We start from the raw sequence: 13,873 nt of genomic DNA on the forward strand, positions 1-13,873 counted from the left end.
GTCCTCAAAACTCTGCGTTTCTGGGTGTTGTTGATAAATGCAACAACACCCAGAAACGCCGCTGGCTTCGCTCGGCCCGAGCTCATCTAAGATGGACTGATTGGTTGGAATCTGCGCTTTTGCATGATATACTAGTTACTACGGTAATCTTCTCAGAAAGCACGTAGTTTCAAAGTTGTATTTGTGTTGGTACTACATCAAAAAGCGGCATCAGTGTATAAAGGATATCACCACATGGACTCAGGAACACTTCAGAAAAAACCACTGTCAGTAACTACAGTTGGTCGCTACATCTGTAAGTGCAAGTTAAAACTCTACAATGCAAAGCGAATGCCATTTATCAACAACACCCAGAAACGCCGCCGGCTTCGCTCGGCCCGAGCTCATCTGAGATGTACTGATGCAAACTGGAAAAGTGTTCTGTGGTCTGACGAGTCCACATTTCAAATTGTTTTTGGAAACTGTGGACGTCGTGTCCTCCGGTCCAAAGAGGAAAAGAACCATCCGGATTGTTCTAGGCGCAAAGTTGAAAACCCAGCGTCTGTAATTGTATGGAAAACTTGTTTTGTTTTGTTTTTAATGTATGTTTTTATTGTTTTGTTTTTTAATGTATTATATTCTGTTTTTATATGTTTAAATGGATCTTAAGGTCTGCAATAAAGATTGATGATATGGGGGTGTATTAGTGGGTAACTTACACCTTTGTGAAGGCACCATTCATGCTGAAAGGTACATACAGGTTTTGGAGCAACAAAAGTTGCCATCCAAGCGACGTCTTTTTCATGGCCGCCCCTGCTTATTTCAGTAAGATATCGCCGAGCCACATTCTGCACGTGTTACAACAGCGTGGCTTCGTAGTAAAAGAGTGCGGGTACTAGACTGGCCTGCCTGTAGTACGAACTGTGCTCTGTAAATAAACTCGCCTTGCCGACCGTTTTCTGTCGTGGACAACGACAATTTCAATAAACTACAAGTTAAAAAAAAGGCATGAACATTTCCCTCTTTTGGGTATTGAAAAAATGTATGGAACGGCGCCGCTCAAGTACCGATCCATACCAGACTGTGAATTTTGTGCATCGTTCGTGGCACCCTTTGTGTTTACGCGTTTCATGGGTCAGGATTGCACCACCTAACGCATTTTTGCTACATGGTTACTATGCAGTGTGTGTGTTATTCACTATGACAATGACAATAAATGCATTGAACTGAATAAAAATCATGTTAGAGTAAATGAATACTTCTCTGATTTGAGGGCGAAGGCTTGTTCATGTGTCCTGTGATGAACTGGCGGCCAGTCTAGGGTGTAGGCCGGGGGTCAGCAACCCGCGTCTCTTTAGCACCGCCCTCGTGGCTCCCTGGACCTCTTTCAGAGATGTGTGAAAATGGAAAAAGATGAAGAACATTTTTATTTGAATATATTTTCTGTAGGAGAACAAACATGACACAAACCTTCCTAATTGTTAGAAGTCCCACTGTTTATGTTCAACATGCTTCACTGATGAGAGGATTTAGCAAGCACTGTTTTGTCCTACTCATTTCAGCGATCCTTGAACTCATTGTTGTTTGTTTACATGTACAACTTTCTCCGACGCTGCCACAGAAAGACGTGTTTTATGCCACTTCTTCTTTGTCTCATTTTGTCCACCAAACGTTCTACGCTGTGCGCGAATGCACAAAAGGTGAGCTTTGTTGATGTTATTGACTTGTTGGAGTGCTAATCAGGCATATTTGGTCAGAGCATGACTGCAAGCTAATCAATGCTAACATGCTATTTAAGCTAGCTGTATGTACATATTGCATCATTATGACTCGTTTGTAGGAATATTTGAGCTCATTTAATTTCCTTTACTTATGTCCTCTGTGCATTTCATTTATATTTGCATGTCTCATGACACATTATCTGTACGTAATATTGGCTGCATTTCTGATAGTTGTTTGTGCGCCATGTTGTTCCAGACCACAGCAAACGTTACCCAGCTTGTAAAGATTGTAATAAATCCATTAGAAGAAGACAGCCTGCCTTTTCCTTTAACTTGGACACACACATTAATACCTTTGACCCTTTTGAGCCAGTCATTTCCAGAAGTTATCTCATCATGTGAGAAGCCTCCATTTAAATAAGATATTATTATTTGATCTTAATAGATTAAAAGTGAACACCAATGAGTTGACTGATGAACATTATCACATCATTTAATCAGAAAGTATACATATCGACAAATAAAGGTAGAATACTATTAACCGCAACATGTAAGTGTAAAAAAAACAACAACAACATTATGATTTGTACATTTTCAGAATGTGCTTGCTCTATTTTTAACAAAGAAAAAAACAAACAATCTGAAGTTGTCTTTATTTTTAAGTTATCGTGCCTTGATTTTACCAGTCCGGCCCACTTGGGAGTAGATTTTTGTCCATGAGGCCCCCGATCTAAAATGAGTTTGACACCTCTACATTAGAACTTACGAATAATGGATTGGTAGGTTCATCGTAGCCAGCCTTGTGTATTATTCTAATGACCCTTTTTTCAAGTTGAATTATTGAGCCTGTGTTTGTTCTATAAACATTTCCCCAAAGTTCAACACAGTATGTTAGATATGGAAAAATAAAAGAATAATATAACTACAGCTGCAGCTATCGAATATTTTAGTAATCGAGTATTCTATCGAATATCCCGATCGATTAATCGAATAAATCATAATTTTGTTTAATTATACACGTTAAGATGTGCCCTCAATTATTGTGGTTGGCCTAATCGTCTTATTTCCTAAAGGCCTGTTTTCATTATTGAAGGCTGACACGCACAGCTAAAAATGTGTATGTGCTAATAAAAACAGGTGCGCTCACAGCCCTATGTGCTGTGTGGTGTGACCGCATAAACAAAGTTCTTGTCTCTCGTGCGTTTTTGATGATTATCATATGGTGCCGTTTAAACGTTTTCTAAACTGGAGCGTACTTAAAAGAGCGGTGTCGTGCAGTGCAAGGGGGGGATGATCTGTGACGTAAACACGCTGTGCAACACCTAAACAGTCTGTGCGAAACGTGAGCTTTGACTACTGTTTAGTGAACCAGGCAAAATGCCGTGAAAAAAAATATACACGACACCTTGAGGCAGCAACAATTCCTCCAATGTATTTTGTAATCAAATTACTCAAGGAATCATGTGCAGATATTTCTTATTCAGCATGTGTCTTACTTTATATAAAGAATAGCAATGGATTTGGATGTTTTTAGAATAGAATAGAATAGAATAGAATAGAAAGTACTTTATTGATCCCTCGGGGAAATTCAGCACCACAATTCGCTCACAATAAAAATAAACACTAAGGTATTTTTTACATGTGAATAATATAAATACAGTCTATTATACAGCATTATTCACTTGTGAATAATATAAATACAGTCTATTATACACAGTGTTGGGTTAGTTACTGAAAACCAGTAACTAGTTACAGTTACTAGTTACTTTATTTCAAAAGCAACTCAGTTACTAACTCAGTTACTTACACCAAAAAGTAATGCGTTATTGTGAAAAGTAACTATTTAGTTACTTGTTTTTTTCTTCTTCTTTTTTTAACAATGCATCCACCATGTTAGATGCATGATGTGGTATGCTTTCGACCAGGAGCTGTTCATTTTTATTCTGATACAAGAATCCAAACTCTTTAACATGGGAGGCTGTCTGTTTATCCACAATCAGTTACACTTCAAATGATTCAACCACCACTGTAAAATAAGTGTATTTACAAATAGGGCCAACTTTAAGTAGATATATATAAAAAAAGTGTCACTATTAGTGATGGGAAACGTGTTTCGTTTTACTGACTCGAGTTATGAGTTACTGAGGTGAATCAGGTACTCGAGTCACAAAGAGCATGCCAAAAACTCGCCACAAGTTCTGCCCCTCTTGACCTGTGCAACATTTCATCACACTTTTGACACATTCCCTGCTTTCCCTCATTTGAATTTAGCTTGCAGTGGTAAGTAAGTCAACGAGTCGTCTTAGTACAGAAATACTTGCAGGTTTTGAACTACTCTTTCATGATTCACCCATCTCTAAGAGGTGTTTCCCGATCTGATATTGATATCAATCTGGTATCAGCAAAAAAAAAACAATCATCAGTTGATAACAGCTTCCATCTAAAATCTCCTATGCAAGCAGTCCTGCAGCGGGTTTACTTGTGGACAGCCAGTTTAGTTTCAACGTCTAAATGTACTATTTGTTCATTTACAAAAGGTAAACATGAAACTAGAAGCTAGGAGCAACACAACAGCTAAGCACACAATAGCACACAAGCTAGACATACAGTATGTACTACATATCCTAAAATACTGCAGTCTAAAACATTTGTCAATACAAACAAGTATCAAATCATTATTGTTGCATATTACTGACAGATACAAATCTCCAAAGCAGAAGCGTATTAGAAAGTATCCAGTAACAAATGTTTCTGCATCATTCAACTCAAGTGTTAACACTAATTACTTAGCTTTATTTATTTTTTTATGCAACGTGTATGACTCCCAGTGATGCAAGTATGGAAACAGTTATTTGCAGTGTTATTGACATGTGGTCTTCAAAAAGAGTATTCAGCAATCAACATGCAGTGATTTTAAAGCTGCTGGTAGCTTGAGCCGATGGTGCGGGTGTTGAGCGCTGATGCATGTTGTGTTCTGGGAACGAAGCGCATGGCCAGGCTGTGTTCGTCCTCCACTGGCTGCTGAGACAGGTTGTTGGTCTGCTGGATGCTGCTGATGGTGCAGCCGTGGCGAGGACACACGCTGAACCGAGAAAGGAGCGAGACCAGGATGGCCTTCATCATCACCATGGCGATGTGCTTGCCTACGCAGGAGCGAGGGCCGCAACCGAACGGCTGAAAGAAACGTTTAGGAACCTGAAGGAGAGTCAGAGAGGATGTCAAGGTTTTACTTGGAGTTGATCAAAGCTACACTTGCTGACTTAACCGTTTTGTCAAAATTGTGGAGGTTGAACTCATTGGGAGTTGGGAAAAATTCCGTCTTATGCATGAGCCCAATGTTGAGAATGATGTTGGTTCCCTTTTTAATGCTGATGCCTTCAATGATGTCATCTTCCAGAGCTTTTCGCATGGTAAAATCTACCACAGGATGAAACCTCAGGGACTCGTTGATGAAGACCTCCAGCACTTTCAGGCGTGTGTAATCCACATTTTCTGCTCCACTTTCACCTGGAACAACAAGAACGTGAGTAGGCAAATGGAAGACCTTTTCTAGGAATATAAAGATCATCCTGATGTACTGATGAAAGAGTTAATCTCCTCCACAAGGCTCTGCTCCGTGTCCGGGTTCTGTTTCAGCAGCATCAGCATGAAGAAGAGGCTGATGGAGAGAGTGTCTGGAGCTGCGATCACCATCTCCAGCACGCATTGCCTCACGTTGTCAGCAGAGAGCTCCCCTTGGTTCTGTTCAGTGAGTGGGTCAAACGCACATCACCTCCTTTTTAATATATCTTCTTAATACTAAAGAAATGAAACTCTGTATATAACTTAGAGTAGTCGGTGTACAGCAGGGCTATTCAACTGACCCGCAGTTCAGATGGAAATGTGGGAGAGACTAACATTTTTGCATCAAATATAATACAAATGTATTATTACCCAAACACATTGTGAGGGTCTGCTGGGAACGTCTAGCAGAGTCTCTCGTCAAAGAGAGTTTGAATTCCCACCTCCGGGAGAACTTTGAACATGTCACGAGGGAGGCGCTGGACATTGAGTCCAAATGGACCATGTTCCGTACCTATATTGTTGAGGCGGCCGATCGCAGCTGTGGCCGCAAGGTGGTTGGTGCCTGTCATGGCGGTAATTCCAGAACCTGCTGGTGGATACCAGTGGTGAGGAATGCCATTAAGCTGAAGAAAGAGTCCTATAGGGTCCTTTTGGCTCATGGGACTCCAGAGGCAGCGGACAGGTACTGACAGGCCAAGCGGTGTGCGGCTTCAACGGTCGCGGAGCAAAAAATTCGGACATGGGAGGAGTTCAGGAAAGCCAAGGAAAATGGCTTCGAACCAATTCTGGACCACCATCCGCTGCCTCAGGAGGGGGAAGCAGTGCACTGTCAACACCGTGTATGGTGAGGATGGTGTGCTGCTGACCTCGACTCGGGATGTTGTGGATCGGTGGAAGGAATACTTTAAAGACCTCCTCAATCCCACCTACACATCTTCCTGTGAGGAAGCAGTGCCTTAGGAATCTGTGGTGGACTCTCCTATTTCTGGACCTGAAGTTGCCGAGGTAGTTAAAAAGCTCCTCGGTAGCAGGGCCCCGGTGGTGGATGAGATCTGCCTGGAGTTCCTTAATGCTCTGGATGCTGTGGTGCTGTCTTGGTTAACAAGACTTTGCAACATTGCGTGGACATCGGGGGCGGTGCCTTTGGATTGGCAGACCGGGGTGGTTGTTCCTCTCTTTAAGAAGGTGAACCGGAGGGTGTGTTCCAACTATCGTGGGATCACACTCCTCAGCCTCCCTGTTAAGGTCTATTCAGATGTACTGGAGAGGAGGCTATGCTTGATAGTCAAACCTCAGATTCAGGAGGAGCATTGTGGTTTTTGTCCTGGTCCTGGAACTGTGGACCAGCTCTATACTCTCGGCAGGGTCCTTGAGGGTGCATGGGAGTTTGCCCAACCAGTCTACATGTGTTTTGTGGACTCGAAGAAGGCATTCGACTGTGTCCCTCGGGAAGTCCTCTGGGCAGTGCCCAGAGAGTATGGGGTATCGGACTGTCTGATTGTGGCGGTCCGCTCCCTGTATGATCAGTGTCAGAGCTTTGTCCGCATTGTAAGTTGGACCTGTTTTCAGTGAGGGTTGGACTCCGCCAGGGCTGGCCTTTGTCACCAGTTCTGTTCATAACTTTTATTGACAGAATTTCAAAGCGCAGTCAGGGCGTTGAGGGCATTCGGTATGGTGGCTGCAGGATTAGCTGTCTGCTTTTTGCAGATGATGGCCAGGATCTTCAGCTCTCACTGGATCGGTTTTCAGCCGAGTGTGAAGCGACTGGAATGAGAATCGGCACTGCCAATTCCGAGTCCATGGTTCTCGCCCGGAAAAGGGTGATGTGTTGGCGAGGAGATTTTGCCCCAAGTGGAGGAGTTAAAGTACCTCGGTGTCTTGTTCACGAGTGAGGGAAGAGTGCATCGTCTGCAGTAATGCGGACACTGTATCAATCCTTTGTCGTAAAGAAGGAGCTGAGCCGGAAGGCAAAGCTCTCATATGCATGCACATATGGGGGTGCATGAGTTCCAACGGGGAGCATATGTCACCAGAACACCAGCAGCACTCATGCATCACCAGACCATGACACTATCACCGCCATGCTTGGCTGTACAGGCAATATACAATTAACATGCTTCTCAGTTGTGCTGCCAGCTATTTAGCCAATAATGGCTGTGTTGACTCAGTTTCAGTGGATAGAATAGAATACAATGCTTAATTACATCATAATTGCCAACCCTCCCGGTTTTACCGGGAGGCTCCCGGTATTCAGCGCCTCTCCAGATAACCTCCCGGCAGAAATTTTCTCCCGACAAACTCCCGGTATTCAGCCGGAGCTGGAGGCCACGCCCCCTCCAGCTCAATGCGGACCTGAGTGGGGACAGCCTGTTCTCACGTTCGCTTTCCCACTATATAAACAGCTTGCCTGCCCAATGACGTCATAACATCTACGGCTTTTAGAGAGTAGAGTGCACAACTGCGCACACAACAAGGAGACGAAGCAGAAGAACGAGGAAGTTACAGACATGGCGACGCCGTCGACGAGCAAGATGAAGAAATACGCTTGCAAGTTCCAAAACGAATGGAAACAAGAATTTCAGTTAATCCAGGACAGTTCGAAGGGGAAGGGGTATATAATTATGTTGCCTGTACATTTTGTAGAACAGACTTCTCCATTGAACACGGTGGCCGAAATGATATACTCAGTCATGAACGGAGAAGTTAAACAGGACAACACTGCCATCTACTGGATAGCCTCCGGAACACTGAAATTCAAGTATTTATTTTATTTATATGTATAACAAAATAAATAAATATATATATATATATATATATATATATATATATATATATATATATATATATATATATATATATATATATATATATATATATATATAGCTAAAATTCACTGAAAGTCAAGTATTTCATACATATATATATATATATATATATATATATATATATGAAATACTTGAGTTGGTGAATTCTAGCTGTAAATCTACTACTCCCCTATTAACCACGCCCCCGCCCCCCCAGCCCCCACCTCCCGGTATCGGAGGTCTCAAGGTTGGCAAGTATGAATTACATAAACCATGAGAGCATGACAAAAATACAGGTGGCCGCACTGTTAAGGTGCATTTGAAATTCAAGACAAAATATAAAACATGGTAAAATAAATAAATATACCATTAATACCAATAAGTACGTACCAGTAAGAACGAACGCGATACAGTAGAAAAACAGCATGAAATTCAATAGCCTAAGACTGCTATATAAGCTGGACAATTACTACTTTAAAACAGTGGTTCTCAAACTTTTTTTTACCAAGTACCACCTCAGAAAAGACTTGGCTCTCCAAGTACCACCATAATGACCAACATTAAAATACAGTAGCATAGTAGGCCTATGTATTCATTAAAAACAAGGCAGAGGTTTCATTTAACAAGAATATTTAATATGTACTGTAACATTACACAGTTTGAACAGTAACACTGTTATGTAATTAAGTGATTCTTTGGCATACTACTAAATGGCGCCTGCATACCCCTAGTGGTATGAGTAACACAGTTTGAGAATCACTGCTCTAAAGTATATCCAAGTTTAATTTCTAATGTTGTCTCTTGACACCACTTTTTACTGCTGTTTGCTAAAATGTGAGAAGTCTACTTTCTTTTGTTTACGTCAAACAGTGACAATTCTGATGAAGTTACCTGAGCAAAGATGAGCTCCGTAGCAAAGTCAAGGTCGTCATCCAGCTTCTCTGTTTCTTTGATAGTGTTTCTTTTCATTTCAAGGAGCGTCTCCATCGCATTTTGTAGTTCCTGGCTGATGGAGAAGAAGCATCGCAAGAATTAGGAGGATGGAGAGAGTCGAACAATTCGACACTACATTGTTACAAGTACAGTAATACCTCAACTTAAGAGTGTTTTGAGTTAATAAGAGCTGTCTCTCGGCTAATTGTTATGCTTTAAGTTGAAGCAAAAATTTGAGTTACAAGCATCCCATTAGCATTAGTTGACGTAGTAAATATCACAGTAAGATCCAGCGCTACAGGTGCATTAAAACCAAGACCAACAGGCTAAAAAACAGCTTCTTCCCCAGGGCCATAACCACCCTGAACAGACTTCCCCATTGACCCTCATAACTGCCTTCTCTTCGGTGCAATAACCCATTCCACCAACCACCCTGTTTCATGTAGATATTCATGTACATATTCATTTCACCCTCTGTATAGAGTGTACACTTGTTTTATTGCACTGTATGGAATGGCCTCAATCTCGTTACCCTGCGTAATGACAATAAAGCTGATTCTGATTTTGATTCTGATTCTGAAGATCCACCTAAAACATCTGGTCTTACTTGCTAGCATTAGCTTATAGCTAAAGATGGACATAACTTTGTTTTTCCAACCATGGGAAGGAATAAAGGGAGTGTGGAGAACAGTGCTGAGAAGAAGAAGTGGATGATATTTATTGAATTAAAGAAAGATATCATCCAAAACATGACCAACTTGGTGAAGCACTTCGATCGTATCACTGCTAGTCTGCACCAGATTGAAGCTGAATGAGTCGAACGCCAGCCAAGGATGTTTAAATAAAATCTAAACGACTAACATTTGTCCATGAAAATATTAAAAAAGCTGCTGACAATGAGAATAAATCAATTTGACCTTGACCTTCATAAAACTACTGTAGTTGTTATTAATAATTCGAAAGTTTGTTTTTCTTTTTAAAATTGTGCTGTCTCGGGAAAGTGCCAAGTACAAATTAATTTCATTTCAATTAATTTAAATGGGAGATGCTAATTTGGGATGCAAGTGTTTTGAGTTAAGAGCGCCGTCACTAAACTAATTAAGCTCGTAAGTTGAGGTACTACAGTATGCCATTTTTATTGTGTGATTGCATCTTACGCTGCAATTTTATGTTTGTCGTAGAGCCAGCCAATTTTGAAGAATATATCCGGCTTGATCAGAACTGCTTGCCACGTCTCGAAATAGTTTTGGATTTTCATCAGCAAATCATTTTCTGAGTGAAATATTAGACATAAGCTTTTTGTTTTGGTAGTTTGAATGTTGCATGTACTGCAAATATACTGTGCGTGCGTGCCTGTCTCTGACCATTGAGGGGCACCCTGAGGAATAGTTTGTTGGAGATATCCACCACGATGGCTCTCAGCAAATTGAGAGTGTCCACATGTCCTGACGGGTCCGTCAAGTCTTGGAGGTGATCCAGATGTTCCGATGTGGATCTCATGCAAATAGACACTGTCCTTTTAAGACCTGGTCCCGTCAGCGCTGCAAATATGTAAGGAGAAGACATGAAGGCCTAAAGTGAAACATTATTTTCTTTCTACAGCAGAGATCCTCAACAGGCAGACCCAGCACCAATTATAGTAATCAAAAATGGTTTTATTTTTTTAAACAATTATAAAAAAATATAATAATTGTATTTATCTTTGAATTATCGCTAGCGCAAGTCAACGTTCTTTGTTGTTTTTAGTCAAATATCTCCACGTTTCGTTTACACTTCTCCGTGTCTCACTCACTCCGTCTCTCTCGCTCTCTCTGAGAGAGAGAGAGAGAGACGGAGTGAGAGCGAGAGAACGCCACTCTGATTGGCTGCGGAATCAGCCAATCAGAGTATGGGTTGTCATCTCTATCACAACGACGCGCTGATAGGCTGTTACCACCTGGGTCGGGGGTCGGCAACCCGCGGCTCTTCTTTAGCGCCGCCCTAGTGGCTCTCTGGAGATTTTTCAAAAATGTATGAAGAATGGAAAAAGATGAGGGGGAAAAAAATCGATTTTTTTGTTTTAGTATGGTTTCTGTAGGAGGACAAACATGACACAAACCTCCCTAATTGTTATAAATCACACTGTTTGTATTAAACATGCTTCACTGATTCGAGTATTTGGCGAGCGCCGTTTTGTCCTACTCATTTTGGCGGTCCCTGAACTCACCGTATAGTTTGTTTACACGTATAACTTTCTCCGACTTTCTAGGACGTGTTTTATGCCACTTCTTTTTCTGTCTCATTTTGTCCACCACACTTTTAACGTCGTGCATGAATGCACAAAGGTGAGTTTTGTTGATGTTATTGACTTGTGTGGAGTGCTAATCAGACATATTTGGTCACTGCATGACTGCAAGCTAATCGATGCTAACATGCTATTTAGGCTAGCGATATGTACATATTGCATCATTATGCCTCATTTGTAGGTATATTTGAGGTCATTTAGTTTCCTTTAAGTCCTCTTAATTAAATGTATATCTCATGACACATGTAATATGGCTTTTAATTTTTTGCGGCTCCAGCCAGATTTGTTTTTGTATTTTTGGTCCAATATGGCTCTTTCAACATTTTGGGTTGCCGACCCCTGACCTGGGTCATACAGCGCTCATGCCACATGCATGGAACCTTTTGCTGCAGGCACACAGTTGTCTCGTATCGCTACTTCGCTAACTGTTCACTCGTCAGTCACTGAATGTCAATCAAATCACAATGGCATGCTCCAAGTTGGCTCAGGCTGGTAGAAGAAAGGTGGACAGGGAAACCCGACGTTTCAAGGAAGAATGGACAGAGCAATATGTTTTCATCCTACCTACTGCAAGTACCAGACCAATGTGTCTAATATGCAACAGTACTGTTGCTCTGGTGAAAAGTGAACATCTGAAACGTCACTATCTGAAAGAGCACCGCGAATTTGAAAAGACATTTCCTCATGATTTGGAGCTAAGAAAAAAAGAAATCACGAGGCTGAAAAAGTCATATGAAACATCAAGCAAGATTTGTGTTAAATCTATGACACAACAACAAATAGCAACAGAGTGCTCACTCAGAGTGGCAGGAGTTTTGGGTAAACACAAGAAGCCACTCTCTGGTGCAGAAATATTTAAATAATGCTTGACTGAAGTGATGGGTGCCATGTTAGAAGGCAAAGAAAAGGAGGAAATGACAGCTAAAATAAATCAAATCCCACTCTCTGATGCCACAGCTACCAGACGTACTGAAATATTTATTTTATTTCAGTTCTTATTTCATTTTGTTTCAAAGAAAATCTTTAATGTATTTTATTGGATATTTATTTTATTTTTGTTAATTTTAAGAAAATGTTAAACTACTACCTACCTCCTGCCAGGGGCGCCGCTAGGGATTTTGGGCCCCATGAAAAGAATCTTTACAGGGCCCCCTGTATTATAATTTCATCATCATTAGGGGCCTCTCTGGGCCCCCCTCCATCATGGGCCTCTAGAATCCGTCTCCTTTACCCCCCCTTTTCAGCGCCCCTGCCTCCTGCTACTATATAAGTTTGACCGATAATAAACAGACCCAGCCTGTTTCAAAATAACATTTGTGGACCTTCAAGATTTGTACTTGAGGACCCCTGTTCTACAGTATATGTTTGGGAATTATACTGTAGGTATGAAAAGGGAATTTCCAAACACGATTACAAAAGATTTACACTATATTGTCAAAAGTATTTGGCCACCTGCCTTGACTCACATATGAACTTGGAAGTGCCATCCCATTCCTAACCCATAGGGTTCAATATGATGTCGGTCCACCTTTTGCAGCTATTACAGCTTCAACTCTTCTGGGAAGGCTGTCCACAAGCTTGTTGAGTGTGTTTATAGGAATTTTCCACCATTCTTCCAAAAGCGCATTGGTGAGGTCACACACTGATGTTGGTCGAGAAGGCCTGGTTCTCAGTCTCCGTTCTAATTCATCCTAAAGCTGTTCTATCGGGTTCAGGTCAGGACTCTGTGCAGGCCAGTCAAGTTCATCCACACCAGACTCTGTCATCCATGTCTTTATGGACCTTGCTTTGTGCAATGGTGCACAGTCATGTTGGAAGAGGTAGGGGCGCGCTCCAAACTGTTCCCACAAGGTTGGGAGCATGGAATTGTCCAAAATGTTTTGGTATCCTGGAGCATTCAAAGTTCCTTTCACTGGAACTAAGGGGCCAAGCCCAACTCCTGGAAAACAACCCCACACCACAATTCCTCCATCAAATTTCACACTCGGCACATTGCAGTCCAGAATGTACCGTTCTCCTGACAACCTCCAAACCCAGACTCGTCCATCAGATTGCCAGATGGAAAAGCGTGATTCATCTCTCCAGAGAACACGTCTCCACTGCTCTAGAGTCCAATGGCGACATGCTTTATACCATTGCATCCGACTTTGCATTGGACTTGATGATGTATGGCTTAGATGCAGCTGCTCGGCCATGGAAACCCATTCCATGAAGCTCTCTGCATACTGTACGTGGGCTAATTGGAAGGTCACATGAAGTTTGGAGCTCTGTAGCAACTGACTGTGCAGAAAGTCTTTGCACTATGCGCTTCAGCATCCGCTGACCCTTCTCTGTCAGTTTGCGTGGCCTACTGCTGAGTTGCTGTTGTTCCCAAACTCTTCCATTTTCTTATAATAAAGCCGACAGTTGACTTTGGAATATTTAAGAGCGAGGACATTTCTCGACTGGATTTGTTGCACAGGTGGCATCCTATGACAGTTCCACGCTGGAAATCACTGAGCTCCTGAGAGAGGCCCATTCTTTCACAAATGTTTGTAGAAACAGTCTCCATGCCTAAGTGCTTGATTTGATACATAGCGTTGTCATTG

The 13,873-nt window shown here is 41.8% G+C and overlaps 1 protein-coding gene across 1 annotated transcript in view; it reads right to left on the reverse strand.

Moving 5' to 3' along the window:
• Nucleotides 1–3,163: 3,163 nt before the first annotated feature.
• The window catches only part of LOC133641624 (aromatase-like), a 22,014-nt gene continuing 11,304 nt past the window's right edge, over nucleotides 3,164–13,873 (reverse strand). Inside the window, exons 5-10 of the mRNA XM_062035487.1 lie at nucleotides 10,366–10,542; nucleotides 10,159–10,273; nucleotides 8,960–9,074; nucleotides 5,279–5,441; nucleotides 4,966–5,207; nucleotides 3,164–4,895 (exon numbers count right to left, since the gene is read on the reverse strand). Coding sequence (XP_061891471.1) covers nucleotides 4,614–4,895; nucleotides 4,966–5,207; nucleotides 5,279–5,441; nucleotides 8,960–9,074; nucleotides 10,159–10,273; nucleotides 10,366–10,542 — 1,094 coding nt within the window. The 3' untranslated portion in view covers nucleotides 3,164–4,613. The remainder of the gene's footprint in view (nucleotides 4,896–4,965; nucleotides 5,208–5,278; nucleotides 5,442–8,959; nucleotides 9,075–10,158; nucleotides 10,274–10,365; nucleotides 10,543–13,873) is intronic.

The sequence above is a fragment of the Entelurus aequoreus genome, linkage group LG24, assembly GCF_033978785.1.
Source record: "Entelurus aequoreus isolate RoL-2023_Sb linkage group LG24, RoL_Eaeq_v1.1, whole genome shotgun sequence".
In the NCBI taxonomy this organism is placed as follows: Eukaryota; Metazoa; Chordata; class Actinopteri; order Syngnathiformes; family Syngnathidae; genus Entelurus; species Entelurus aequoreus.